This window comes from Cryptomeria japonica, chromosome 10 (assembly GCF_030272615.1).
Source record: "Cryptomeria japonica chromosome 10, Sugi_1.0, whole genome shotgun sequence".
Lineage (NCBI taxonomy): Eukaryota > Viridiplantae > Streptophyta > Pinopsida > Cupressales > Cupressaceae > Cryptomeria > Cryptomeria japonica.
The window spans coordinates 550,061,056-550,087,980 of NC_081414.1; the positions used below are offsets into that span (position 1 = coordinate 550,061,056).

Sequence of the window (26,925 nt, forward strand, 5' to 3'; positions counted from 1 at the left end):
CAAAAAATCTGCATACCTCATATTGATCTCTAATAATTTCACATATAGCATATTCAATGATTTTTTTTATAGAAATGTCTAGTATAAGGTACACTAAATATATGGATAACATAATTTTTAAATTTCATTCATTAGCAAACCCATTAGAATCTTTAAATGTTATAGGGTTTCTTGTAAACTAATTTTTTCCTTGAGGATATATATTAGCAGTACATTGAATTCATGTGAATTTACTCCATAGCTTCTTAGCATCAAGTTGGTTTTTTTATGTGACTATTTCTAATGGACAGTAGATGGCACTGTCTTTCGCCACGACTACTCTAGCATCATCTAGCACATTTCGTTAGGATTGGCCAACTGAAGGTGTGATCCGACTAGTTATACATTGAGATTGATCACCGTATCTCATGAGGTTATAGGATTTGCAGTCTCTGTTTCCTTTGGGAGGTTGAGATTGAGGAGCAATCTATTTAAATTGTCCTATGAACTATGAGTTTTGGGGGAGATACCATTGTCTATACAGTGACTTGACCAACTCTTTATCCACCTTTTGAGATTCTGATCAAAGGTGCCTTGTCCTTTTTGTTTAAGTCTATTAGTATTAGAGACAGATCCTTACAAGTGACTGCTAGGATTAGGCTGATTACTTCCTTTGTTTAGCCTACTACAGGCATGAAAGGCATCAAATTATCTGTGGATGTAATCAATTCACTCCCAGATGAAGACAAATCAGTAGGATGGTGTTTCTTTTTCAGAGTTACTACCAAAGTGCCCCAACCTCCTTGGTATTTTCTTCGTTTTTGCATCGAGGCCTTTCTCCCTCCATTACTGGGATCTCTTTCCAATCCCATACCCGGTTTGAAATTAGTTCTAATTCTAGGTTGAGTTTGCCCTAGAAATGCCCCTGATTCGCCTTGGGCATGAGGCCCTTCTTAGGTATGGTTTGCATTCATCAGTGACAAACTCAAGGGGTATCTTAGTAGGTTACTTCATACCTGGGGTAAAATCACATTAAAACACCCATAAAAAGTAAATTTTAATGAGAGAAAAAGAAAAGAAAAGAAAATTAGAACATCAAAACACAAATCAGAAACCCTAAAACCTAAAAGGACTCTAAGGGACAACACAAAAAGGGAAAAATCCTATATGAACTCTCAAATCACCCTGACCGTTCATGAATGCCTGGGGATGAAACCTTATCAACAGCAACTAGTGGGATTGATTGGCACTGCTGCTGTTTGTGGTTCAAATGAACCAAATAATGCCTTTGAAGTTATCAAGGGAGATCAATATGATGATTCATTTTGAGTTTTCTTGTGCTCTATGTAGTTTGTGCATTGATCGTTAGCTTATTTAGTGTTATCCAATTTTTAACAAATAATTCATACCAAATTGATTAATCATTTTACATTTGGCATTGTATTATCAACTATTAGTAGCATTTTGTTGTTAATTTGTTTATTTTATGCATATTATTATTAATTTTCTTTATTTGGCAATAATTTTATATATATATTTTTTCTATCTTTTCTATGTGATTGTGCCAAATTTGGAGCCAAAACATAATCGGCAAACTCTTATATTGAACCGGCACATTTATCAGCAACTTCACTTTTTCCCTGCCCCTAGCACGGGCCATAAATAAAAAACTCAAATTAGTAATTTTTCTTTGCTAACAGAGTTTTACAGGCCCTGGGCTTTTGAAGAGGTTCTAGAGCGATTACTTGGCATTCTCCTAGGATTGTTCAATCTAGTCCCCTTAGCCTTGGTCATTCCCATATGAGCATTCTCAAATTCTGCCCGGTTGCTTTTGCAGTGATAGATGATGCTGTTGGTTCTTCTGGTCTAAGCCTTACCACAGATATATAACAATGTGAGTCCTCTTTAATGGTCTCCTGCTTGATTTTTAATTTTCTCAGTGTTTCTTTGAAGGGTCCTTCACTCTTACTATTTCTTCTACTTGGGGTTTAACAATGTTAGACTTATCCCCTCTCATTTGTCCATCTTTCTTGTGTCTGGTTTTAGTTACTTTTCACTCTTCATAGCTTAGGGTGTTTGTGCTCCAGTTCTTCTCATTTATGAGATTTTGAACTTCTGAAGTCCCATTGACCTCTTTTGGTTATTTGTGAACATCAGTATAAGTTCAATCTTCCATTCTTTCTTTGGCTTTCCACGGTGGTCAAATTCCTATAGCAATGCTTATGCTCAAAAGAGTTATTCACATGTATTTCTTAGCTATCATGGGTTAGGAGGTTTGTAGGAATCTATATCAATTGTATATGGAGGTAAATAATTACAATGAATTGATTTCATGTCTTGACATGCATTAGCTGCTGCATGATTGATAATTTCTAGATATGATTGATGTTGTAGATTGTATCACATTGACAAGTTAGCTTTCAGTCATGAAGTTTGACTTTTAGAAAGTAGATGTTAGAAATTAAGGAAAATGCAAGCCCTAATAAGATACCTGTAAGTTGGATTATTGAAGCTTAAAGGCTATAAACTGAATTTTTTCTGTGGATTCTTATTAATGGTGATCCAGAAGAAAAATTCCAAAATACTAGATGCAGTTGTGCAAGGCAAGGTAAATGGCATACACTTCCGGCCACATGCTATTCTCAACGATTCTATGGTGGTCTGGAACAAAGACCACGATTCTGAGTCACTGCCTCCTGAACACCCTTCAGTGGCAATGCCAGAAAGCTCTGTTTTTCAAATATCCCTTCCTGCACCTATGCCGCCTCAAATAGAGCCTTTTCCTTCACACTCTCCAATATCTGCACCCAAACATTTGAAGCATTCATCTAGCAAGAGGCGGCAAATTGGTAGTTCCCATGGTTCATCTCTAAAATTGGCAGTGCAAAATAGCTATGCAAGGATTGGTAAACAAACAAGTAAAGGTAGTCTTTTGATGCGAAAACTTTTATTTCATTAGTTTTGTTTGTTTCAGCATTTTAATAGTTCTAAGCTTCAAAACTAATTTCATAGATGTCCTGTATAAAGTTTCAAGATGAATATTTTACAAGTACAAATGTTAAGGAGTGTCATTGTTGTAGGTACATTGAAGGATTGCAATTCTACTGTCTGCAGTTCTGAGTGCGAAACAGTTCCTGAAATTATTGAATCAGCTGGCAACAAGAGCAAGTATCGTGATATAGATATGGGTATACCAGCAAAAATAGAAGAAGGTGGAGAAAATAGGAGCTTGAAGACTGATCTATGGGCTAGGTAATCATAGAAGTTTTACTCTGGGCTTCTTGCAATTCTTGTTGAGGGCATGTGAATTTACCATATGTTTTTAACTTTTTTCTCGTGTTCTTTTAACAGCGAGTAATGGTTTGTACATTTTAACGTGTAAAATATAGTTTTTCTGTGAATTGCATTTGTGTAGAAGATGGATTTTAGAAGTTATAATTGTTTATACTGATTTAATGGGTGTTTGAACACTTCCTTTGAAATCTTCAGGCGACATTATTTAGAATGGAGGAAATTTCAGGGCTTACCAGAGATAGATATTGAGGAACTTCCTTTGCCTGAATTTGCTGAAAGCTTGGTCAAATTTTTTTGCATGGTTAAAAAGCGTAATGGTGATCTTTTCCCTTCAGAGAGGTACATAGATTATATGGTAGAATTGTCCATGATGCATAATCATTTTTAAGAATGTCATATCTATATAAATATGCTGAACTGATCCTCTTTCGACATGTAGTCTAAAAGCAATGTTTAGGGCCTTTGTATGAATTCTGCAGTTCCATCATAAAAGATTAGCTGTGCTTGGGAGCTACAATGGTCCAATTGTGGATGCAAGCAAAGATGCTCTTTTTGAGAAGGCTCGTTTAGCATGCATAGAGGCAATGAAACACAGCTTGGCCAATGGTGCTAATCAAAATAAAAGGAGGAGGACTGATGAAGACCATTGCTTGTCAGAGGAAGAGATACTACAGCATCGAGATAATCAGCCATCAACACCACAAGGACTATCTAGACGAATTTGTTATTATGTTATTCATAAATTCAACATATACGGAGATATGGAGCTCTATAATACCACATATGTCGAATTTCAGCGAATTCTTAATGAGAAGGGCGAGGTATTTTGGCAGTAAGTTCATCTTGCAATAAGTTTTCAGATGCAATATCTAATTTATATATGCATAGTTGATCATATAAAGATCATTGGTTGCCTGGAGGAAGTACTTTAAGGACCAGCATGAAAATTGATTATCATACATAAATGTGAAATTACATATAAATCAGAAGATGCAAAGGGTTTTTGTCTAAAAAGAAAGCTGTCAACAGTTCTGCATGTCCTACATATAAATCAGAAGATGCAAAAGAATTTTGTCAAAAAAGCAAGCTGGTCCACAATTTCTGCATGTCTTACATATAAATCGGACGATGCAAAAGAATTTTGTCAAAGAGCAAGCTGGGCAATGATTTCTTCATGTCTTTCTTCTTCAGTACTGCTTGTATTTTACCGACTACCATATGTCTTGTGAAAGTCTCTATATTTGTCACATCCCCTCCTATATACTCTTATTTTGATACTTAGTTGTGTTGGTGCCTTAGATGGATATTGGTTACTGAAACAATGATTTTGATGCCCTACAAGGTTTTGGTTTTGGTAACAGTGGTATTCGGTTTTACAATGATGCCCTAGTTGAAAATGGCTTTATTTCTTATTTTTTGAATATTATAAATATATGAAATGTTGTGATGTTCATTTACGTAAAGTAATGTTATAACTCATCTTTTGATTTAACGAATATAAACATTAAGGTTGAATTATCGAGATGATGGACTAACTACTCTGGTTTGGACAAGTGGATGTAGGAATGACTTGGCCTCCAAAAAGAAGGGGAAAAAGATATCACCGGGAAAGAGGGAAGTGAATTGGTTATGGTTAATGATTGAATGGAATATAAGACTGGTATGTACTACCTAATGTCAGCTAGTGTGACCTTGTCAACCTAGTTTTCCCTATTAGGACCATGGAAATTATGTCCGTTAGTGTCTCCGACTTGCTCCAACTCGTTTGTCGAACCTTTGTTCTTGCGTTGCGAAATCATTATTATGTATCTTCTATTATTGTGTTAATTAATACCTTAATTAGACATGTTTTTGAGTTGCGAAAGTCGACTCCGTATATATTTACGATAAAATATATACTTTGATCAATTGTAAAATAATCCTAATAAAGATATATTGTTATTAAATTTTAAATTGTTTTTTTTAAAAGAAGATAAATATTTATTAACTTTATTAGTTAATTTAATGTTATTATAAAAAAAAAAATATTCTAAGACTTATTCTTTTAATCTCTCCTGGACCTTATACGTTCTTTTAAAATCTAATTTTATTAAATGTTGAACCTTCTCGATTAAATGCTATATCCTCTACCTTATCGGGCTACTTTTATATTTTCGAATAGTAGTATAGGGGCTATGAAGTTTTTAAAGAAATTTTTAATTTCCATCGGACGTAATTCTGCCTTCTAGAGCCACGACGGAGGAATGGCGGAATCATAGTAACTTTCCCTCCCGTAAAACATTAGGGTGGTGGGGCATATTTAGGGAAACGAATTTCGGTTTGAGGGGCATTCTTTTCTTCTTTGGCAGCTTTGGTATTTTATTGATATTTCTCTATGATGGACGAAAGAACTAAGAGAATGGAATGAAAGCTCCGCAATTCCTAAATTCATCTGCAGTATGAGGAAGTGCAGCCAGCCACTGTAGTTGCCAAGACTTCTCTGCTAGCCACGTTGTTCATTACTCTTGCTGTTCAAAACTCTTCGCATTCCAAGCACGTGGACTCTCTGATATCTTTCTTTCTCTCAGTAGAGAGTATATATATACTGTTGCAAGAAACATTAGCTTAAGACTACGAAGAGGTCTTAAGTTTTAAGTATAGTTTCCTCCTGGGAAAAACTAGCTAGATGATTTTCCTTAGTAACTCAACAAGCTTCTTCATTTGTTCTTTCTTTCCTATTTCTTGTGTTGTTGTTCCTGAAGGGGTCCTTCGTAAATACAAGTACTGGCTTTCTTTATGTAATCATTTACTGTTCGGTAGGAACCTCTGCCACAACAAGAAATTAATGAGAATTTAATTAATGAATGGTAATATAATCATTTACTGTTCAGTAGGAACCTCTGCCACAACAAGAAAATAACGAGAATTTAATTAATGAATGGTAAATTTAAAATAAGGGTTTACACCTAGCCAGGAGAAGATTAACTTGTAAGCGCGAGATAAAAGTATTAACCTCACAAGTACCATGAGAAAATACTGGTGGAATTCTTGTTTCTTATTTTTGCTAATAAATTAAAAGTGCAAGTCGAATAGGGTGGAACTGAGCCTCACAAAAACATGTAGACAAATCCTTGGCCAAGGTGCACTAGTTGCATGTAGTGTTTGTCAGTTCTAAGAATCCAGATATAGTCCTAGTCAGGAAATTATACCAGTTAGCAGACAACTATAGGGTGTAATTGATTATGACTGTAGGGTCTTACACCAGTTCCAACATGACTTGACGTAACCATTCTCTTAACCCTTACGGAGGGCCGGGCCACTTCAGTTAGAAGTGAGCAAGGGGGATCGGAAACGATCTAAGGATGGGTGGATAAACGCCCTGGTGATATCTTTTTCCCCTCTATGATTCAGAGAGAATTTAAAGATGAGCAAGTTTGCCAGATAACAAATGAAAAGTACATTCTAAACCCTTCATCTTTTTCTTTATATAGAAAATAGTTGCAAATGTATTTTCTGTTCATGTTTCCAAAGAACTGATGTTTATTTTGTTCAATAAAGAATATTTTGCATCCTGCTCTGTCATTTTGTTTTACCATAAAAATGCATATGATAATGGCATTAGTTTTCATGTTCACTATTTTCTTTTTCAAAAAAAAACTAGCCGTTACTTGCTTTTCTTGTTATTTAATGTATAAAACTAGCTGTTATATGCTTGAGAGATTTATGTATGTTACAATATTGCACAGCTTATGATTGTGGAGGTAATTTTTCTTCTGCAGAGTTTTCAGCGCCTCCCCACTTGCCTGCTGTGCACCCCCCTGCTGTTCCATGCCCCCTGCCATACATCATACATCTATTAGTGAGTAGAACCAGTGGCAATGGAAATCATGAAAAATAGAACAAATGATTCGTTTGTATGATTTTCTGGCATGATATATTAAGGCATTATTTTTATTTTTTCTGACCTTTCAAACAGAAATACTAGTGCATTTGAGCAGATACAACTAAACAACCTGTGTGTAGACACTCCTGTTCTGAGGCAAAAGAAAAAAAATCCAAAACCTTATTGCTTGCCAGAAGAGTAATCTGTGGTCACCATAAAATGCAACAAAATAAAGTCAAAAAATGCCAAACCAAACTGATTGAATGTTTGCCCGATCATTCCTTGATCTCCTCATGTAGAATAAATACTCAGTACTCTCATAACAACCAACTGTTTTATGTTTTGGATGTTTTGATATCACCTGCAGAAATTTAGCACTTATACGTTGTAGAGAAAAACATAGGCTATAATATTTTTTACGATAAATATGCTTGGATGTCTTTTCCAATAGATTACAATGGTTTTAAATAATCCTTAAATTTCCCATGCAACAATCACTCAATACTTTTCAAACTAACCAAACCACTTACTAACGACTTACAATTAGTAGAGAGTAGAAAAAGTGAGTGCATAAGAATTGAATTGGAAACAAAAACAAGCTTTGTGCAAACCTAATAAAGGGAATTGCATACAAAGCTAAACTAACTGCTTCAACAAAAACTGCAATACAAACATAATCGTAAAAGCAAACTACTGAAGTACGTAGCTGATAATAGAATGCTTGCACTTAAAGAAAGCTCTAAATACAAAATTGTCTGAAATAAAATCTCTAAAACAAGGAAATATTCAAGTACATTTCATCCGAATATATAAAGTCTTAAGAGAAACCTTCTAGAAGGTCATCTAAGAATAGCCATTCTTCGAAAAATGATAATACCTAAAGTTAGCCATTCTGAAAACCTCAACCTGCAACTTTGGCACAACATCCTGGGTACTCTGTACCACCTGATATCTGTCCACCAACCTTTTAACTTATGAAATCTTAGGCAATGTGAGATTGCTTATTGTAGTACATATGGACCACCTGGACCTTCAAGATGTACTTACTCTAAGTCACACATTTGTCAACCTGAATCTGCCCCTTTTCTACTTTCCGGATGTGCCTGGAGATGCCCACCCTATCCATGTTCTCTTTACTTAGAGTTTGAGGTCCTTTAAGCTTCTCCTTCACCAACCTATGAAAGTTGGTCCTCCCCTCAACATGTTTAATTTATTGCATGTTCTCATCATTGAAGGCACATGGAATAGTAGAGATGAAGAGATTTCCTGCTTAGCATCATCTAGCATTTTTGCTCCATGGATGCTTTTATAATTTTCTTCTGAACACTCCCTCTGAATCTAAGGAGTGGGATCCTCTTCTAGGTCTGAAGATGGAGCATAGATTTCTGACTCAATAGAGTATTTAGCCCTTTTGAAGGCTATGTCTTCTTCAAATATTACATCTCTACTAAGTTCAATATTGCTATGTCCAGGCACAAATATTCTGTAGGCTTTAGAGGTTTCACTATATCCAACAAAGATTCCTTTTCTTCCAGAGGGTTCTAGTTTTGTTCTTTTCTCTTTAGGTACATGAAAGTAAACAAGGCATCCAAATATCCTAAAGTGGGTGATATCGGGCTTTATCCTGGTGAAAACTTCTTCAAGAGTTGTCTTCAATGTGGGAGTGAGGACATCTATTTTGTATGTATACAGCAGTGTTGGAGGCTTCTGCCCAAAGATGAGTTTCTAAGTTTTGATCAAGAAGCATGGCTTTGGCTGCTTCTACAATGGTTCTATTTTTCCTCTCAGCAACCCCATTTTGTTGGGGGTTGTAAGGAACAGTGAACTCCCTCTTAATCCCAACTTCTTTACAAAATTCCTTAAAAATGTCTGAGGTATATTCCCTCCCATTATCAGTCCTTAGGATTTTTATTTTCTTTCCGGAAGAGTTTTCAGAGAGAGATTTGAATTCCTTAAATCTCTTGAAGATCTCTTCAGATTCTTTACGTTTAAGAAAGTAGATCCAGGTCTTCCTGGAGAAGTCATCAATGAATATTACATAATAAAGGAACCCTCCTAATGATGGTACAAACATTGGCCCACATAGGTCAGAGTGAACTAGTTCTAAAACATTGCTTGTTTTCCTAGAACTTTTCTGAAAGGAACTCTTAGTATTTTTGCCTAGGGCACACCCCTTACATGTACTAGAATGGTATTGTTTTAACTTAGGCAGACCAATTACTAATTTTTCCATTGAACATAAAGCACGAAAGTTTAAATGACCTAATCTTCTATGCCAAATTTCATTAGAATCTGCAATCTCATGAAGTAGGGTTAGGTTAGATTCAATACATACCTCGTACAAATAGCCTTTTCTATGCCCTATGGTTTTAGCCTTCTTGATGGAAGAGTTTTGTGGCCATGCTAGAACTTTACCATTCATGAAGGTTATTCTGTACCCATTATCTTCAAGTGCAGATACAGAGATTAAGTTACTCTTGATGTTGGGAACGAATAGGACTCCGGTGAGTTGGAGGGACATGCCTGTCTTCAGCTTAATGGTGCAGGTACCGACGCCTTTCACTGGATGTGCAGAGTCATCACCAATGGTTACTTCTTCATCAAATTCTTCTAACATGGAATCCAATAATTCTCTATACCCAGTGATGTGTCTTGAAGACCCACTATCAATGATCCAGGTGTTAGATTTATTGGATACTTGGCTAGAGAGGGTAGAGTAAAATACATGCCCATATTGATCCAATAATTCTTCCCTTTTCACTTTTGCAAATGTAGCTTGTTGTTTGATTCTATCCGGACATTTTGCTGCATAGTGCCCATATTGGTCACACCTAAAGCACTGAATGTGGGAGATGTCTTTCTTAGATGACCCTTTCTCACGTCGGTTCTTTCTCTTCTTGAAATGTTTCTTCTTGCTTTTCTTGTTGGAGTTTGTGTTTAGAACATGGAGATCTTCATCTATGTTCTTTTGCTTGATCCCCTTCTTATTTAACTTTGACTCCTCTTGAAGACATCTGCTCTTAGCCTTTCAAATTTCGGATATTTAGCCCTTGCACTAATGCCTTGGACGAAAGTTTCCCGTGTACTAGGCAACCCATCTAGAGCAATGAGCGTTAGCTCTTTGCTTTGGATCTCATATCCAAGCGTTGCCAGTTCATCCCTTAGGGCTGATATCCGCATAAAGTATGCATTGATTGACTCTCCTTTGTTCATACTTATATGATTTATTTCCCTTTTTAGAGCCAAGGTTCTACTTGCATTGGTTATCTCGAATGCACTTTCAAGTGCTTTGAACATATGGTAGGTAGTCTCATGCTTTGTTAATATTGGCATAATATGATTTCTCACTCCCTTGACTATGATCTTCATGGCTTTTTCATTTCCCTCAATCCATGTCGATTTGTCAGGTTCATTCTCTGGTTCTTTAGATTCAACTCTTACAAATGATTCAACTTTATTCTCTTTTAAAAGCATCTTAATTTTGAATTTCCATGCTGAGAAATTATCGCCTCCTTCAAGTCTATCCTCAAATTTGATAGCATTAGCCATGGGAAATGTGATGTTTATATCCTCGATTTGAACTTCTCAATTTTGAATGCCTTAGGTTCGATCAACCTCGCTCTGATACCTGTTGGGACGTTTTCACACATCGCCCCATTGCAAATGGGGACCCCCTTCTTTTTAGGCCCTCCCGGTTTTTTGGCTTGCGTTTTTGTGGTCTTTTCGCAACAGTCTTGTCAATCTCTCTGCTTTGCAAGTGTTTGGGGGTCATATTGATTAAATTTGCTTTTTGTTTGAGCGAATTCGACTAAGTCTAGGACTCGTTTTGTGAATTTTAGGGTTTTTGCCTTCTGTCCTAGATTTTAGGGGTTTTTGTTAGGGTTTTGGAAAAACTGAACATACAACTGGAATTAGGACCCTTTAAGGAACCTCCCAGTAAAATTTGAGCCAAAATGGAGCAACTTTTTATTTTTAGAAAGTTCCTATTATTTGGGGATTTTACTGAGTCCCGGATTGGTCTAATTTTGCCAAAATTAAACTTACTATTTTTAGTAAGTTTCTATTTTTAGTAAGTGCTTTTCTGACCTATTTTGCCCAAACCTTGACATTTTGAAACACTTACTATTTGGGAAAATCTATTTTTGGCAGGATCTTCACAGGAAAACACTGAAAGCTGAATATCTCTGAAGACGCTGAAGACTGAATGTTCCTGAAGACCATTTCTAAATCCGGAAGAGTCAGAAGGCAGACAATTTGGGTCAAAAAATGGTTAGGTTTGGAACTCCTATTCCAGAAGAGGAAAGCATGCAAAATCATCCAAGTCCAAAAATTCACATCAATCCACCAATGTCATCCTGATCCGAAAATGGCCTGAAATTTGACTAAGTCTGGAAATTTGGAAGATCTTCCAAATTCCAGAATTTGCATTATGATTCCTATGGACCTGAAACCACTCTCAAACATCCTGACAATAATATGAAATATAACTTAAAGTATAAGAAAGGAAAAAGACATATTGAAGATGAAAGGAAAAAGACATATTGAAGATGCCACTTATACTTAAATGTTATATTTCATATCTATATCCTGACGAAGAGCCGGGAACTTGTGAAAAAAAAATCCATGTATCCATGGACAAAGCCAAAATGCGCCCAAGGTTGGACTAGGGCGCCAAAACCAAGAAGGCATTCACAGGTGGAAAAATCTGTTAGTCCATGGACAAAGTGAAAATGCGCCCAAGGCTGGACTGGGGCGCCAAAACCAAGATGCCATTCACAAGTGGAAAAATCTATCAGTCCATGGACAAAGCCAAAATGTGCCCAAGGTCGGGTTGGGGCGCTGAATTCAAGAAGGCATTCACAAGTGGAAAAATACATGAATCCATGGACATGATGAAAATTCCGGCCAAGCTAAAAAATTGAAATTTTGCCTAAGGCATGGAATCCAAGGAGTCAAGGAGGAATAAAAAAAAAAAATTTCCCCTCGAGCAAATTTTTGAATTTGCTATTTTTAGATACCGAATCTCGACTGAGTGTGGAAAATTTTATAGATTCAGAATCGTGGCAGAATTCTCCATCCAATGAACTGACTCCTAAATTTTAGGAGGATCCCTAAAAATAGGGATTTTGAAAAGGAGACAAGGACAATTCACAAAGTAATGGAAATTCCTTCCTTCAGGACATAATTCTAGGAAAGGTGAAAAATTGACTAAGTGTTGGAAATTCCTTCCTTCATGACAGAGTTCCTGAAAAAGATGAAAATTTGGCTAAGTATTGGAAATTCCTTCCTTCGGGACAAAATTCCAAGCAAGGAAGAAATACACCCAAGGATGAATTGAACATAAAATTTCTAAGGCAAGGAAGGAATCAGGGATGAACTGAACAAGAAATTTCCCCTCCAGGGAAAAATTTGAAAAATCCATTCTCAGGCATCAAATCACATCCAAATTTCAAAAGTTTTACAGATTTGGATTCGTAGGAGATTTTTCTCTCTCCTAGACCGCGGAACCCTAATTTGGAAATTTTCCTAAAAAATAGGAAATGTGCAGAATTGATGAAAAACCTTCTTCAAGCAAGGAAAGTTGAGGAGACTTCAAGAAAATTCTTCCTGAATCGAATTTTCCCTCTCCAACAATTCCAGATGTGCAAGAACGGATATACGACGGCAAAGTCCATTTGCATGGCGAGGATCTATTGAATGCATGGTAGTATGGTGGCGCATTCATTGCCGGAATATTTGACCAAATGGCAACCTGGTCATTGCATGTTGAATTAAATTCCTTTTGCATGCAGCCGCCGCTTGTGGAAATGATGGAGCATTTATGACATAATGGGGTGATTTTTGCATGGATGAATATTCAACGCATGTTGGGCGAATTTGAAGGAGGTGGTGCATTTAATGTGCTAGTGGGCGCTATTTTAGGCTCTTTTAAATTAATTGTACATGGGCATAATGGGTTATTAATTGTCGACTCCCACCTTGTTGCACCTTGAGTGGGGAATCTTTAGGGCAAACCCTAATTAGGGTTTTTACATGTAATCATGGCTTGAGGCCTATGTAAGGGGGTGACCCCCTCATTTGTAAGGGGGAGGGAGCCTTGTATGAAATTGTTGCGATAAGTTTTGAGATAATAATAGTGAAACATTGTTCTCTGATGGTGTCCACTTAAATTATTTTTTTCAAAGCTTGCTTGGTTTCACCTTCCTCACTTAGAGTAGAAGTAGTATAGTGCTCTGATTTCAATGGAGAATGTAATGGTGTTTGATGAATTTCCATGGTTCATACTTTTTGCATCTTGCTAATTGTAAGTTGCAGTGTAAAGTTAGCCTGAACCCCTTAAATTTGCGCTAAGTTTGATTGTGGATGGTCGTTTGGATTGCGCCGTTTTTGGGTATTCAAATGTACTTTCCCGATTTGAAAATCCTCTAGCATCCCCAGAAGATTGCACCGGTTCTTGCAGAGTTGTAGTTGATCTTGGCGAAGCAGAGCTTGGTTTATTTGGAATTTGTCCACCAGAGCACTATTCATTGTTATCACTGCCCTTAGGAGTAGATTTAGATCCTTTTGAACCCTTTCCCTTTTCTTTCAGTTCATTTTAGTCTGTTCGAAGCAGCAGCATCGCAGAATTGTCATATCCGATGATGGATTTCCAGCCACAGCAAAGAAGTGAAAGAATGATGCACATGTAAGGCCCCTTGGATTACCAGCAATCACATCAGCCAACTGAGTCACGTCCGTAGCATAAAGGAACCTTGGAGTCGATTGTTTGATGACTCTGATCTTCCTACAATCTTAGCAGACAATCGCACTTTGATCAAGAGAGAGAGTGAAGTGAACGCTAGGCAACTTTATTCTATGTTTGACGCTGTCATAAAAAACACTTCAACAATACCATGTAAATGTAATTCAAATTTATGTTCAAAATCTGAAGTTGTAAGAATTTAGATATTCTTTTACTTTCTTATTGAATTACTTCAATGCTTAAGGAATATATTTAATCTTTTATTGTTTTATTGACCGTTCCTTCTTATATTGCAGATTACTGTAGATAACATTTTGTTGACGTGTATTTTGTACACAATCATACACAGAATAAAATACCCAAGGGTACCTTATCCTCTCTTGAATAAAGCCTCTGATTGCTGAAGATGTCGCAAAAAAGGATCAATCAGGGTGACTCCAATGTTCTTTTATGTAGGGTCTCTACGTGTGGATAAGCACTAGTGGTCGTTGTGAATGCTGTTTCATCAAGGGGCCTTACGTCCTCCGAGCTGTAGGAACAAGATTTCTCTAAACTAACAAGTTCTCAAAAAGATCAAAGGTAGGGTTTGCAAGGGGTAAATTCTAATCTAATCCTAAGAATGACCCAATGTAGGCTAGACTTGGCAAGATTCTACCAATTTCAATATTGCCATGAAATAACAACCTAACTGAAATTGATGCGATCTTCTAAGGTAACAAATGATTTTTCAATTCATCAAGGATCATGGACACTACCACAAAGGCACATATCCAAAGCTCAATGACGATTGAAGGTTTAAACAATTCAAGTCTCTCCAGTTGACCACACAAGGCGTTCCTACAATCAGTGAGAAGCTAGTGGTTTGGAACGTGAATCTCACCAAAATCAAGCCCAACACTTAGTCCTTCAAACTTAAATACTACTTCGACTGAGAATGATTCAAGAAAACAAACAACCATGAAGATAGCCACAAGAATTGCAATAAAACACCATAACTTCAATATTTTATTGATCTCAAAGCCAAAATAGGCAACAATTGCTTGAAACTCTTTCTTCAAAACTCAATCTTGCTACAAAATAACTTTCTTCTCTCCAAAAAAACTCTAAACTTCTAACTATTTCTTATTGCTCACTATTTCTAATTACAAAATGAAAATAAATGAGGGTATATATAGCATCCTCAATTACAATGAACGGCCCAGATCAAAAGAAGATCAACGGCTGAGATTCTGACACCTAAACCCTAATTAGGGTTTTATTACAAAAGTTCCCTTTTTATTGAACAATATTAAATGCATAGCCAATTATTTAATCTGACACAAAAATCTAGGAAACATAGACCAATGATAATTAAGGTGCCATGTCATCTATAACAACCTCTCTTCTAGAACCTTATTCCCTTTCCAATGCTCCTTTTTAGCATATGCAATGAATCTGGACACGATTCCCTCAATCTCAGCAATAGGAATCTCGGGAAGATTCCTCATTCGTTCCTCCAAGTGAATAATCTGATCAAAGGCCTTGAGAAGAGCTGCGTCCCATTCAGGTTCGAGTTCCTTGATTTTCTCAATCAGGAGCATAGTAGCAAACATTTGATCTCTTTGCTCATCTGAAATAACATTCTCATCTTTGCAAAAGATGACTTTGACCCTTTCTTCCAACTCTTGAAGATCCACATCTGTCTCAACTTCGATCCTTCTGCTAAGAATAGTACATAAAACCCCAAACACCTTGTCCTGGATTGGATGGATGACCTCCTCCACTTGATTGCATTTGGCGTTGGTGTCCTCGAAAAGAACTTCCTTCATCTGGAGTAAAGTAGACCACTGGAGTAAATTATGAGCTCCTCCATCCATTATCTTTTCTTGTGCTAAGGTCTTCCTTGGTGTTTGCCTGATTACTTGAAGAACAGGAATGATAACATCCTTAGTATGAGCAAAGGCGGCTACTGTTATCATTAGGTTGTGGATGATCTCAAGGACCTGGATAGCTCGATGAATGGTCTGCATCATTCTTGTCTTCATGTAGCTCATTGACCTGGGGAGATTGACTTGATGAACGTTGAGATGCCTGTCCTTCTTCATGTTTATCATTCTGAACCATTGATTCCATAGATTCCTCCACTTCAAGTGTCCTCTTCTCTTGTCGAGAAGATGTGCCGGATGAGCGATCTCAATTGGCTTCTTGCTTCTTCTTGGAAGATTCTCTTTTCTCAGGTCTTTCCTTCCTCTTCGCACCTCTAGGATGAGGATTGCCTTCACTTACGCTTCTGGGGTGAGGATTGCCTTCGCTTGTGCTTCTAGGATGAGGATGGCCCTCACTTGCGCTTGCTCCTCCCTCTGCTGACCTTTCCTCCAAAGTAAAAGTCATAGGTATGTTTTGCTCTCTCAACTTTTGATGTTGCACATCAACCCATCTGCGAGTACAGGACAAAACTGGAGCCATCAAAGTCTTCAAGTCCACAATCTCAGGTTCATTCCAATCTATCTTTACTGCCTTGTCCTCTCTATCATAAGAGGACTGGAGGTGCCTGCCACTGTCCTGAGCTTGATCGGCCACTCTGTAAACTTTGCATTTCCTGATGAAATCCAAAGGCAATCTGGAATGCATTTTTCTTTTTACTTCTAAATCATCTGAGAGATTCATCCAAAAGTCTTCTACCTGACATTCATGCTTGTATTTTCTACCAACTGTCTCTTTTATATACCCATAAGGATCAAAATTCTCCCTTAATGAAAAGAATGAAAATGAATATAAGGCCAACTCTCTTTCTGCATCATCTAAAGCTGGAGCATTAGGACATACCTCAACTGAATTCCCTAGTATGATAGGTACAGGAATCCCATTTCCATGCCTGTGTCTGAATGCCTTCGCATAAGCTGCCAACTGCCTAGTCACCTCAAGTAGTACTATCCTGTCTGTCGGATATCTTGGCAACATATATGGAGGTGAAGGACACCCATGAACTCTAATATATGTAAACTTCTGGAATTGGATAAACCAAGCACCATACCTCTTTACAAGTTCTTGTGCCTCTTGAGATAGCCGATTGTGAATCCCGCCTTGCAGTGTCCTGGTGATGTTCATTGTGAAGGTATCATTGACTAACTTGTAATTACTCCCAGGTGGATGATGCAAATGAACATAAGAGTCACAAACTCTGACTTCTCCAGGTCCTCTTCCAATCGCTCCTCTGTGAGGTAGTCCTGCATACTCAAAACTCTTGATCAAGGCATATATGATGTATGAGCTCATGTGGAATGACTTGGTAGCCTTCAGTCTTCTCAACTGCACGTCCAAGCAATGGCTAATAATTCTAGCCCAATGAATTGTTCCTTTTCCTTGAACTATCACTTGGATGAAGAAGAACATCCACTTCTCAAAATAGAAGGCTTGAGGAGCCCCTGTAACTCGATTGAGTAAGGTTATCAAATCTCTGTACTCCTCCTGGAAGTCGATCCTATGTGGTGTGTTGGGAATCTTGCTCAGGCGAGGACGACTTTTGAGTAACCAATTCTTGTTGATGATGCTCAAGCAAGTGTCTGGATCATCCTCGTACATGGATCTAGCTCCTTCCAAGCTTTTGTAAATCATATCTTTATGTTCCGGCAAATGGAGAGCTTCACTGATAGCCTCATCTGAAAGATAAGCCAAAGTGTTTCCTTCCTTGGACACGATCGATCTGGACTGTGGGTCATAATGGCGGGCACACTCGATCATCAGCTCATGGCACTGGACTGCTGGAGGGAAGCCGGCCGCCTTGATAATGCCACTTTCAATTATTCTCCTTGCGACAGGTGATGGCTTTCCAATGTAAGGGACCTCTCGAAACTTCTTCACACTGAAGTTTCCCAAGTTGGTATCTCCAATGTTGCTCCACTTTGACACGATCTTGGTCTCCATTTCTTCATTCCTTTGATCTTCCTTCATGAGGGCTGGACGACTGGTGGATGCTCTCGCCTTTGGGGTCGCCATCTTGACACCTACACAACATTTCATAATGAGCAATATACCTTGGAATGTAGAAATATAGATTGGATTTAAGCTTTAAATTTAGGAAACTTCATGATAAATCTTTGAATTATCATTTCCTAAATATGACTACGCAATTGGAAATTCAAAATTTCAAAATTTGAAAATTGGGCTAGGAAGATCTTCACCATACCTCTCTTTGAGAACTAGCTCTAAAAAACGATGCAAAAATTAAGAAATTCGCTAGGCAAAATGAAGATCGAAGTCTTCTAGCAAAGGCGCCTCCTTCATCAACTTCACCACCCTTTGGGTCTTCAATGCCTTGAGGAAAACTCGCTCCACCTCCAACCTCCAACAAAGTTCGCACTCCTTCTTGGTTCAAAATTCGCACTTCTTCTTGGATCAAAATTCGCACTTCTCCTTGGATGAGATTTCGCTCCTTCTATTGCTTCTCCAAATCGCATGTAAACAATGATTGAATGATGGATCAAAATGTTTCAAAGTACCTTTCTTATATAGGCGCTCATGCATTGCAATTGCCCATAGGCCGACTTGGAAAATAAGCCTAAAAGAAACAAAAATTAAATAAAAGAGGAGGCCGACCTTTATAAAAATAATATCCCAAGCGCTCTCCCTTTTTTATTTAATCTAATAATAATTAATATAAATGCCTTTGCAATTAAAATTTCGATTTTTTAAAAAGCTAAATTAATTATTAAATGCCTTATGCGAACTCATTAAATGCCCATTTTAATTAAAAAATATTCCAAAGTTTTAGCAGATTTAGCATTTAATGCAATTCAAAAAATTTGGCGTCTAAGCATGGGAGATATTTGGGACATCAACAACATCGCTCTGGTCCCTGGGAGAGGGACAGGAGCGCCCATGCATTTTAGCCTTGTATTTCTCGCTTTTCACGTTCAAAGTCTTATCCTGGACGTCCAAAATGGCCTTTTCGCTTGGAACCTTGAGTTTGATTTATTCCATCTTTGGAGGATTATATCTTAAAACATTTTCGCCCTAGTCCCTTGGTGAGGGACAGGAGCGATCCACCTTTTGCCCTTGGTCCTTGTCTTTTCCAATCGCCAATTCATGTTGCAGGGCAATCGATGATCTTCCTTGTTTGTTTTATGCATGCCAAACTCGTTTCTCCAATACCAAATGAGCTCTTCCAAGGATATTCGCCCTGGTCCTTCAGTGAAGGACAGGAGCGATTTTTTGCTTTTGAGCTTAAAATTGTTGATTTTGAGGTTAATTCCTCGTTCATTATCTTCTTAAAGATATTTTTGACTTTGCATGACCTCGCCTTGACGTGGTTTTGGAAAGGAATGATTGATTCTATAGAAATTGCCCTGGTCCTCCAGTGAAGGACAGTAGCGATTTTTAATCCATGGCACAAATCCTTAATCATATCAATATCTAATTATCTTCAAGGCGTAAAACATTGTTCCTTAATGCATCTCGAGTCTTGCAAACGAAAGTAGCACTCCAAAATGTTAGGCAACTAGGCAAATTTGAAGATTTCGCTCTGGTCCCTTGGTGAGGGACAGGAGCGCTCTACCTTTTATCTTTGGACTTCATTTTCCAAATCACCAATTCATGATGTGAGGTAGGCAATGATCATCATCTCTCGTTCTATGCATGTTTTGCTTGTTTTCTCAAGGCAAAATTGATCCTTTTAGGATTTTCGCCCTGGTCCTCCAGTGAAGGACAGGAGCGATTTTGCATTTGTGCTTAAGTTAGTCAATTTTTTAGGGTTGGTTCCTTGTTCATCGCCCTCCGAAAGACATTTTTGACTTTGTACAACCTTGCTTTGGCGTGGCTTTGGAAGGGAATGATTGTTTTTATGAAAATCGTCTTGGTCCTTGAGTGAAGGGCAAGAGCGCCATTTAGTTCTTGGTACAAACCCTTGATCGTGTCAACTTCCAATTGCCTTCAAGGCGAAAAACGTCATTGCTTACTCCATCTTGAATGTTGGAAACGAAAGTGGCATTATAAAATTAGGCATACTTGAGTATTTCGCTCTGGTCCCTTGGTGAGGGACAGGAGCGCCTTGGCCATTATTCGTCCAGTTTTGCGGTCTTTGCAACTTTGTTTTCCCTTGAAGCCTTTTCAAATATCATCGCCACCTTGTGCCTTGGTCTGGATTCGACCAAATTTGGAAGGGAAGACTTGATAATGCATTTTTCGCCCTGGTCCCTGGGAGAGGGACAGGAGCGCCTTGGCCATTATAGGCTCCCCTTGTGTTTTGCAAACTTTCAAAATTATCTTCAATGGATCGATTATGCCTTCCTTTACTCATCTCAAACGAAAAACTTGCTTTTCCTTTGCCAAAAACTTGTCTTTTGAGAAAATCGCTCTGGTCCCTGGGAGAGGGACAGGAGCTACCTTTGAAATTCGCCTTGGTCCCTGAGAGAGGGACAGGAGCGCCTAAGCTAATTTGGATCGATTTTCTCCATTGCGGTCGATTCAAGTTATATTCAACGAATAAAACACACTTTCCTTGTCCTTCTCAAATCCCGAAATCATTTAAATCTTGCAAGGACAAGGCAAACTTGGAATTCAAGCTCCGGTCCTTCAGTGAGGGACAGGAGCGATTTTGGTCCTTAAGGTCAAGTCTTTACAATTTTCAACTCAAATTTCCTTTGCTGGGGAAGATACCATCATTTCGCAAGTTATGAACAAAAGTCCAAATCCAAAAAAAAATGTCCAAGAAGGTGTGTTTGAGGAAAATCGCTCTGGTCCCTGGGTGAGGGACAGGAGCGAACTTGTCTTGCTAGGCCCAAAGTTCAATCTTTCGTTGCCAACGACGAAGTCTGGATACTCCTTTATGCTCATTTCATCCTTCATTGCGTCCTTGATGCTTCAGTTCGATCAACCAAGGCCCAAAATGATCTAAGAAAACCATTTCGCCCTGGTCCTTCAGTGAGGGACAGGAGCGATTTGGTCTCTAACCTTTAAAAACTTGTCATTTTGAGTCTTCAAAATCTTCAAAATCTTCAATTCACTTTCGATTATATCCCCTGGCGACCCTGCACAAAACAATTAAAACAAGTCAATAACCAAGATGCATAAAATATCACTTTCGCCCTGGTCCCTGAGAGAGGGACAGGAGCGATTTTGCCCTTATAAGCCAAAATACCCAAAAATTAGGTCTTGAAATCACTTCATCATGCAGGGTTAGGTCGTCTTTAAGTCCAGGAATCGGTTACCTTGCTTCCAAAATTTTGGTTAGAGTTTGCCCAGACAAAATGTATAATTCCATCATTAAAATGCTAACCCCTAGACCTAACTTGAATTTGCCTTCAAAATCTTGACTGGACCCATCCTGAGACATACTCAACTTCCTGACAGACTCAGGTTATTTCAAAATTGCAATCTCAGCTAGGATGCTTAATAATCTTTCAAAATTAGATTGGACTCGGCTTGAAAATATCAAAAGGCAACTCCTAAGGCTTAACCTTAGTCCAGAGGACTCACTCACTTACTCAAAATCCTAAAAGCAGAGAGAAGAACAGGCAAAACGAAAGCAAAAAAGAGGGGGTCCCCATTTTAATGGGGCTATGTGTGAAATGGTCACAACACATTTATTGATTTCGATGTTTACTATAACATCCTTCATGGCAAATATATAGGCATAGCCTTGAAAGATCAAGGCATGCCTTGACTGGACATGTCTCTTGACATGTCCGATCAAGACATGTCTTGATCAATCCAAGAGAGGTGCCTTTTCATTAAGAAAAAACGATAACTATCGGTTTACATAAATGCTGATACATAAAGAATAATTATTAATAACCGATCCCAATCGGTTTATGTCTAATGCTGTTTCAATCATAATCATAATTGATAACAAATTGGTTTATTTCCAATGCAATTTAATTATCATTTTAACCGATAACCAATCGGTTTATTCTTAATGCTAATAATGATAATTGATACCAAACATGATAAGTGTAATTCGATTATGTAAATCAAATAGAGGATCGGTATAAGAGCAAAAGCAAGTTTATAAGATAACTTATTATAGTTATCATATGACGACACTAATTAGCGTTTTCATATGACAACTATAATAGATATACAGACCCGATCACATTCACAGCATAAGAAATATAACTGAAATCTCTGCATAAGAAATACGATCATATCTCGATCGCTAATAGATTAGAAATACTTGAAACATGAAATGCATATAAAGATGATTATAACAAGTTCAATCAATCATGATGTCTACCATTAGCTTGTAGTCTTATCGATAGAATAGATGATTGAATGAGAGATGAATGAAGTCTCTCATTCAATCATTTATCTTACCGAAGCTACATAGTCTCAACACTATCCTTAATATGAAAATCATAAGCCCAACCTTTGAAGATTGCACCCACTTTGTCTAGTTTCTTTTGGTGAACCTAAGTGTGATTTGATTTCACCCAATTTTTCACCATCTCTTGAATTCTTAGGAGTAGAATAGAATCCTTAACCCAATCCTTTTTCCATTTTTTTTGAATTTCGTGATCCAAAATCCAAAATGAGAACCTTCATAGCTATATCTTTCGTAGCATACATTCCTAGAGAGTGCATCATTCCAAATCCTCATTGTGATCGAAGAACAACAAAAGCGTAAGCCCCCCTTGGATTACCAACATACATCATACCAAACGAGCTATATCCATCATAAAGTCGCAAGTTTGCGTAGGAACCTTGGAATCACTTTTATGAACTTTTGCAATCTTAGCATAAAAGGTGATTTTGCTCAAGAGAGGATAAAGTGTCTTTGGCATTTTTATTTTGTGTTGGTGTGGTCATTAAACACCCATCAACAGGTCCCCTTAGTGATGAAATATAGTAGATGTTGTTGCTAGGGTAGGGTTCAAAGCCCCTAATGTTGAGATTAAGGACACGATTTTTAGTGAAAAAGTTCCATTTTCAATGAACAGTGTGATATATAGAGGAAGGGTTGTACCATCATGTTTGATGGTTGGATAAATAGGAGAAACATGATGCTACTGAATTTCCATGTTTCTTCCTCAAGGGATACTAATTTCCTTGACTACAATGATGCTTCGGGGAAAGTTAAAAATATAGATTTTAGAGGAAATTGTGGCTGAGGTGGGTGAGGCAAATGTTGTGCATGTCATCATAGACAATGTAGCAAATTGTGTTGCTATAGGGAGACATTTCATAGAGAAGCACCTATCTATATTTTGGACTTCATGTTTAGCTTATTACATTGAATTTATGTTGGAGGATTTTGGCAAACTCCCATGGATCAAAGCATTTGTGGAGTAGAAACATTTGCAAAAATACATATAACCATGCTTGGGCTTTCAACTTAATTAGGCAATACACAAACAAGCTTTATCAAATCACAATCTTTGCTTTGTTCAAAGGCTGCCTTAGAACACATGTTTATTAGTGAAGATTGGTCTCAATCTTAATAAGATATGACCACTATTAGAATCAAAATGGTTGAGTGGGGTTTAAATGAACAAAATTTATAGCTTGCGATGAAAGAGATCATAGATGTAAGTCCTTATATCATCTTATTTTCTCATTTTACTAGTTTATCATGTATGGTATTTATATTTGTTTATTACTTGATGTTCCTTTCTTAAATCCATTATCTAGCTATGTATTTATGTTATTGTTTAATTGTAGCTCACAAAGCCTTCAGTTGTCCTCCTTTGTGTTGCTAACGGGGAGAAGCTTTCAATGAGCTATGTATGAGGACGTGGATAGGGCCAAGGAGGCCATAGATCCACCAATGGTGGGTTGAGGAGAAATATCTCCCATATGAGATATCATTGATTTATGATAGGACCATCAACTTCATAGGCCCTTATTTGAAACTGATTATTTAGTATTTTGTCAGTCTAGTGTTCTGATTCTGCTCAAATTTTAAGGCCAATGACAAGGTTTTGAGTGGGCTTTAAATGGTCATAGAGAAAATGGAAGCAAATTCCCAGCTTAGAGCAAATATCATCTTTGAGATCAAGATCTTTATTGTTGCGCAAGGGGACCTCTGTGTGTGAAATATATTAAGGGAACTCAAACAATATTGTAGCTGGGTAAAGGTTGATTACGGTCATGCTATAAGTTAAAATTTTTTACATTTTTTTATGTTAATGACATGCCCTTACATGTAACTGATTAGTTTTGAATCTAATGTTCCAATTTTGCTCGAATTTCAAGGTCAATAACAAGATTTTGAATGAACTTTACATAGTCAGAGTAGATGGAAGTAGATTCTCACTTTAGAGCAAGGATCATTTTTGAGATTGAGATCTTTAGATTTGTGCCAGGGGATCTCTGTAAGGCAATTCAAACAACATTGCAGCTGGCCAAAATATGATTAAGGTTACTTAAAGTTTAAATTCTTTACATTTTTTATGTTTTTGTTGGACAAGAAATTGAGTTCCTTTTCTTTTTTTCCTTTTATCTGTATTGTGGAAGATACTCGGTGCGAAGGTGCCAAATCTTTAGAGGATTGTCATGTGTGTCTTGAGCTAACCAGCAATGCTCAAGATGTGAATGTAATTGGAGTATGTTTGAGCACATACACTCTAAGCAGCATGATAAGATTGTTGGTGCAAATGTTGAATGATCTTGTCTATGTTCAATGCAACTTTCTTTTTTGTTGCAAAAAAATCCTAAAACTCTGATTTATACTACATTTTATTAGAGGAGGTTGATTGATAACATCCTAAGGTTGACTTTGTGTAGGTTGATCTGGTTGATCTTGAGGTAGAGGTGATAACCATGGCATAGGAGAGCGTAATTAAAACCCTTGGATGTTGATGTTGTTAATACACATGCAAATATCAGGGATGCATCAGCATCGAGGACCTATCTCCAATGTGAGCATGTGACCCACCATAGAGCTATAGATGTTAGGTTGAGTGGTTCAAGCTCATTTCAACCATAGTTATACTTTTGATTATTGTTTTGATGCTATGGGTATTATAATCCCTGAGTTTTGTACACCTTAAAACACACACAATATTTATAATCTTATATATTTAACAATATTGTTTCATCACCAAATCTGTGCCAATTTTAAGTCTTGTAGCTATGGTTTATTTTGCTTCTTTTCATTTCAGCACTTCGTTTCTTTGTGAATAGCTCTGTAATTCATCCATATCAATAGTCATTTGGATCTCCAAGTAGAATAGTAAATTATTTGCATTATTCCTTAGTTTCTATCTTGTTTTGATGGAAAGTATGGATCAATGATCATGATATACTTAAGAATGATATTGTTCCTAAGGAGGAATCTTCACCATTGAGTTTGAGGGCGCCACCATCGAGGAGCTTTAGTTGGAGGAAAAAAATATAAAGTATTTTATAGATTTGTAAGTTTATATGATGATGATAGATGATCAATCATCATATCATATATGACACCATGATATGCACTGTACTCCTTGTTTGGTCTAAAACTGCTAGAAAGATACCTACGAGTTCTCTGAAGTCAGTATTTTGCATATCATTTGAGTTTATATTATGAATTATGTAAGTTTAGTGCCCAGTTATCTGTGGGGAGCCTAATTCAAAATTTTGGCTTGCCTAGTTTTTCCTGATTCCAAGGTTTTTTTTACCATGTATAGAATTATGTGCTTAGTTATTGTTTCTTTTTTCTTGAGTGAATTGTTTTGTATTCAACATGTTAAGCATTTAGATGCTAGAACTATTAATTTTTAAAGTGGTTATCTCATTATAGATTTCCCCTTGAATTTGAAAATTCAATTCTATTTCTTTTTCCCCTTTCCTATTTAGTCCATGTAAATTTGTATAAACGTTCATGTATGTGCAGATATGATGAGAGTCGATCAATGAAATACAAGAATAGGACTTCATTTCAAGAAATGAAATGCTGTGGAGAAAAAGATCTAGTGAACTGTTTTGATAAATATTTCATGAGTCTTCCACCAAAGCCTCTTGAGAGTGAGCCGGGCCGACTTTTCCTTGCTCCAATTAAAAGTCGAACATCAAATGTGAGTTTACCTTCATTTATCTGTTTACTTTAAAATGAAAACTTTTGAACGTTGTATGTCATAGCTCTGTTTCTCTTCAACAGGTATGGTTCCGCCATCAAAATATTGGTGTGAGAACATTGCTAAAATGGTACAAGCAAATGTATTGTACTGACTGTCATGCTGAATTGAATGTGGCAAACTGCTCTCCAGACCAACAGTCAGAATTATTGATAAGGTTAGCTTCAATGGTTTTTCCTGAGAACAAACTTTAGATACTTTTAATCATTGTCTAGAACATTTGTTGGACGCTTTTTCTGTAATGTTGTTTAACTGGTCAGATTCTATGCAACTATCTAAAGATACCTTATAAGTTTGTTCTTATCTTGTCAGAACATCTTGTTCCAGTGGTGGTAATATTAATGAATCGACATCTTGTACAAACTTGAACACACCATCTGTAGATAAATCTGCAGTGGATCCAATCAGCATGGCTGATAAAAACTCCACAGAATTTGATGACAGCATAGACATTTCAAGTGATTCAGATGCGGACAATCTCGACTCTGAAGATGATAATGAGATTGAGATGTGTGTTCTGAATTCTCATGCAGAGAGCAGCTCAAAGGACTTAAGAATTCATGCTTCATCAGAAATAGATGAAATAAATTTGTAATATAATAATTGATCTTTGTTCTATAATCTTTGAAGGATTCCTTTTGTCAGGTTTCATTTTGTTTCATTGATTGAGCTTTCATCTTTGGCTTCCTGCAGTCACTGCTTTATATTGGATGATATGTTCACTGGAATGCCTAAGCCTCTCTTTATAATCTCTTATAATTCTTGTTTGTAAGGATAAGTGTTTTGGATGACAAAGTGATAGCTTCACCATCTTGTTAAAAGTGTATTGGTTAGTTCGTAGGGGGTAGGGATGCAATAAACGGTGGAATATTTTTGAAGAGGCAGGTCCTTGAAGACATTATCACAAATGAAAATTCCTAAGTCATTATCAGATGTTTATTTTTCCTTTTTACCCTTGGAGATGGTAAGTATTTCGGCATTAATACCCACAATAATCTAAAGTGCAAGTTATACTTTCA

The 26,925-nt window shown here is 37.1% G+C and overlaps 1 protein-coding gene and 1 long non-coding RNA gene across 9 annotated transcripts in view; both read left to right on the forward strand.

Annotated features, from left to right (window-relative positions):
• Positions 1-3,196, forward strand: part of LOC131060754 (uncharacterized) — a 60,568-nt gene extending 57,372 nt beyond the window's left edge. For both annotated transcript variants that reach the window (XR_009110432.2, XR_009110433.2), the window contains exon 4: positions 3,060-3,196. This is a non-coding gene — a long non-coding RNA (uncharacterized LOC131060754). The remainder of the gene's footprint in view (positions 1-3,059) is intronic.
• Positions 3,197-3,747: 551 nt separating this feature from the next.
• LOC131060753 (uncharacterized) lies at positions 3,748-26,925 on the forward strand. 7 transcript variants are annotated; one of them, XR_009110428.2, is made up of 6 exons: positions 3,748-4,105; positions 4,837-6,707; positions 7,032-7,111; positions 25,666-25,846; positions 25,930-26,063; positions 26,219-26,925. XR_009110428.2 is itself a non-coding variant. In XM_057994128.2 (5 exons), the coding sequence occupies exons 3-5, from the start codon at positions 25,685-25,687 to the stop codon at positions 26,499-26,501; spliced, it is 579 nt and encodes a 192-aa protein (XP_057850111.1). In that variant the 5' UTR covers positions 3,748-6,707; positions 7,032-7,111; positions 25,666-25,684; the 3' UTR covers positions 26,502-26,925. The 7 variants fall into 7 exon arrangements, 4 of the variants coding, with proteins under 4 accessions (XP_057850111.1, XP_057850112.1, XP_057850110.1 ...); XR_009110431.2 differs by having other exon boundaries at positions 3,748-4,094; positions 4,828-6,707; XR_009110429.2 differs by having other exon boundaries at positions 3,748-4,094.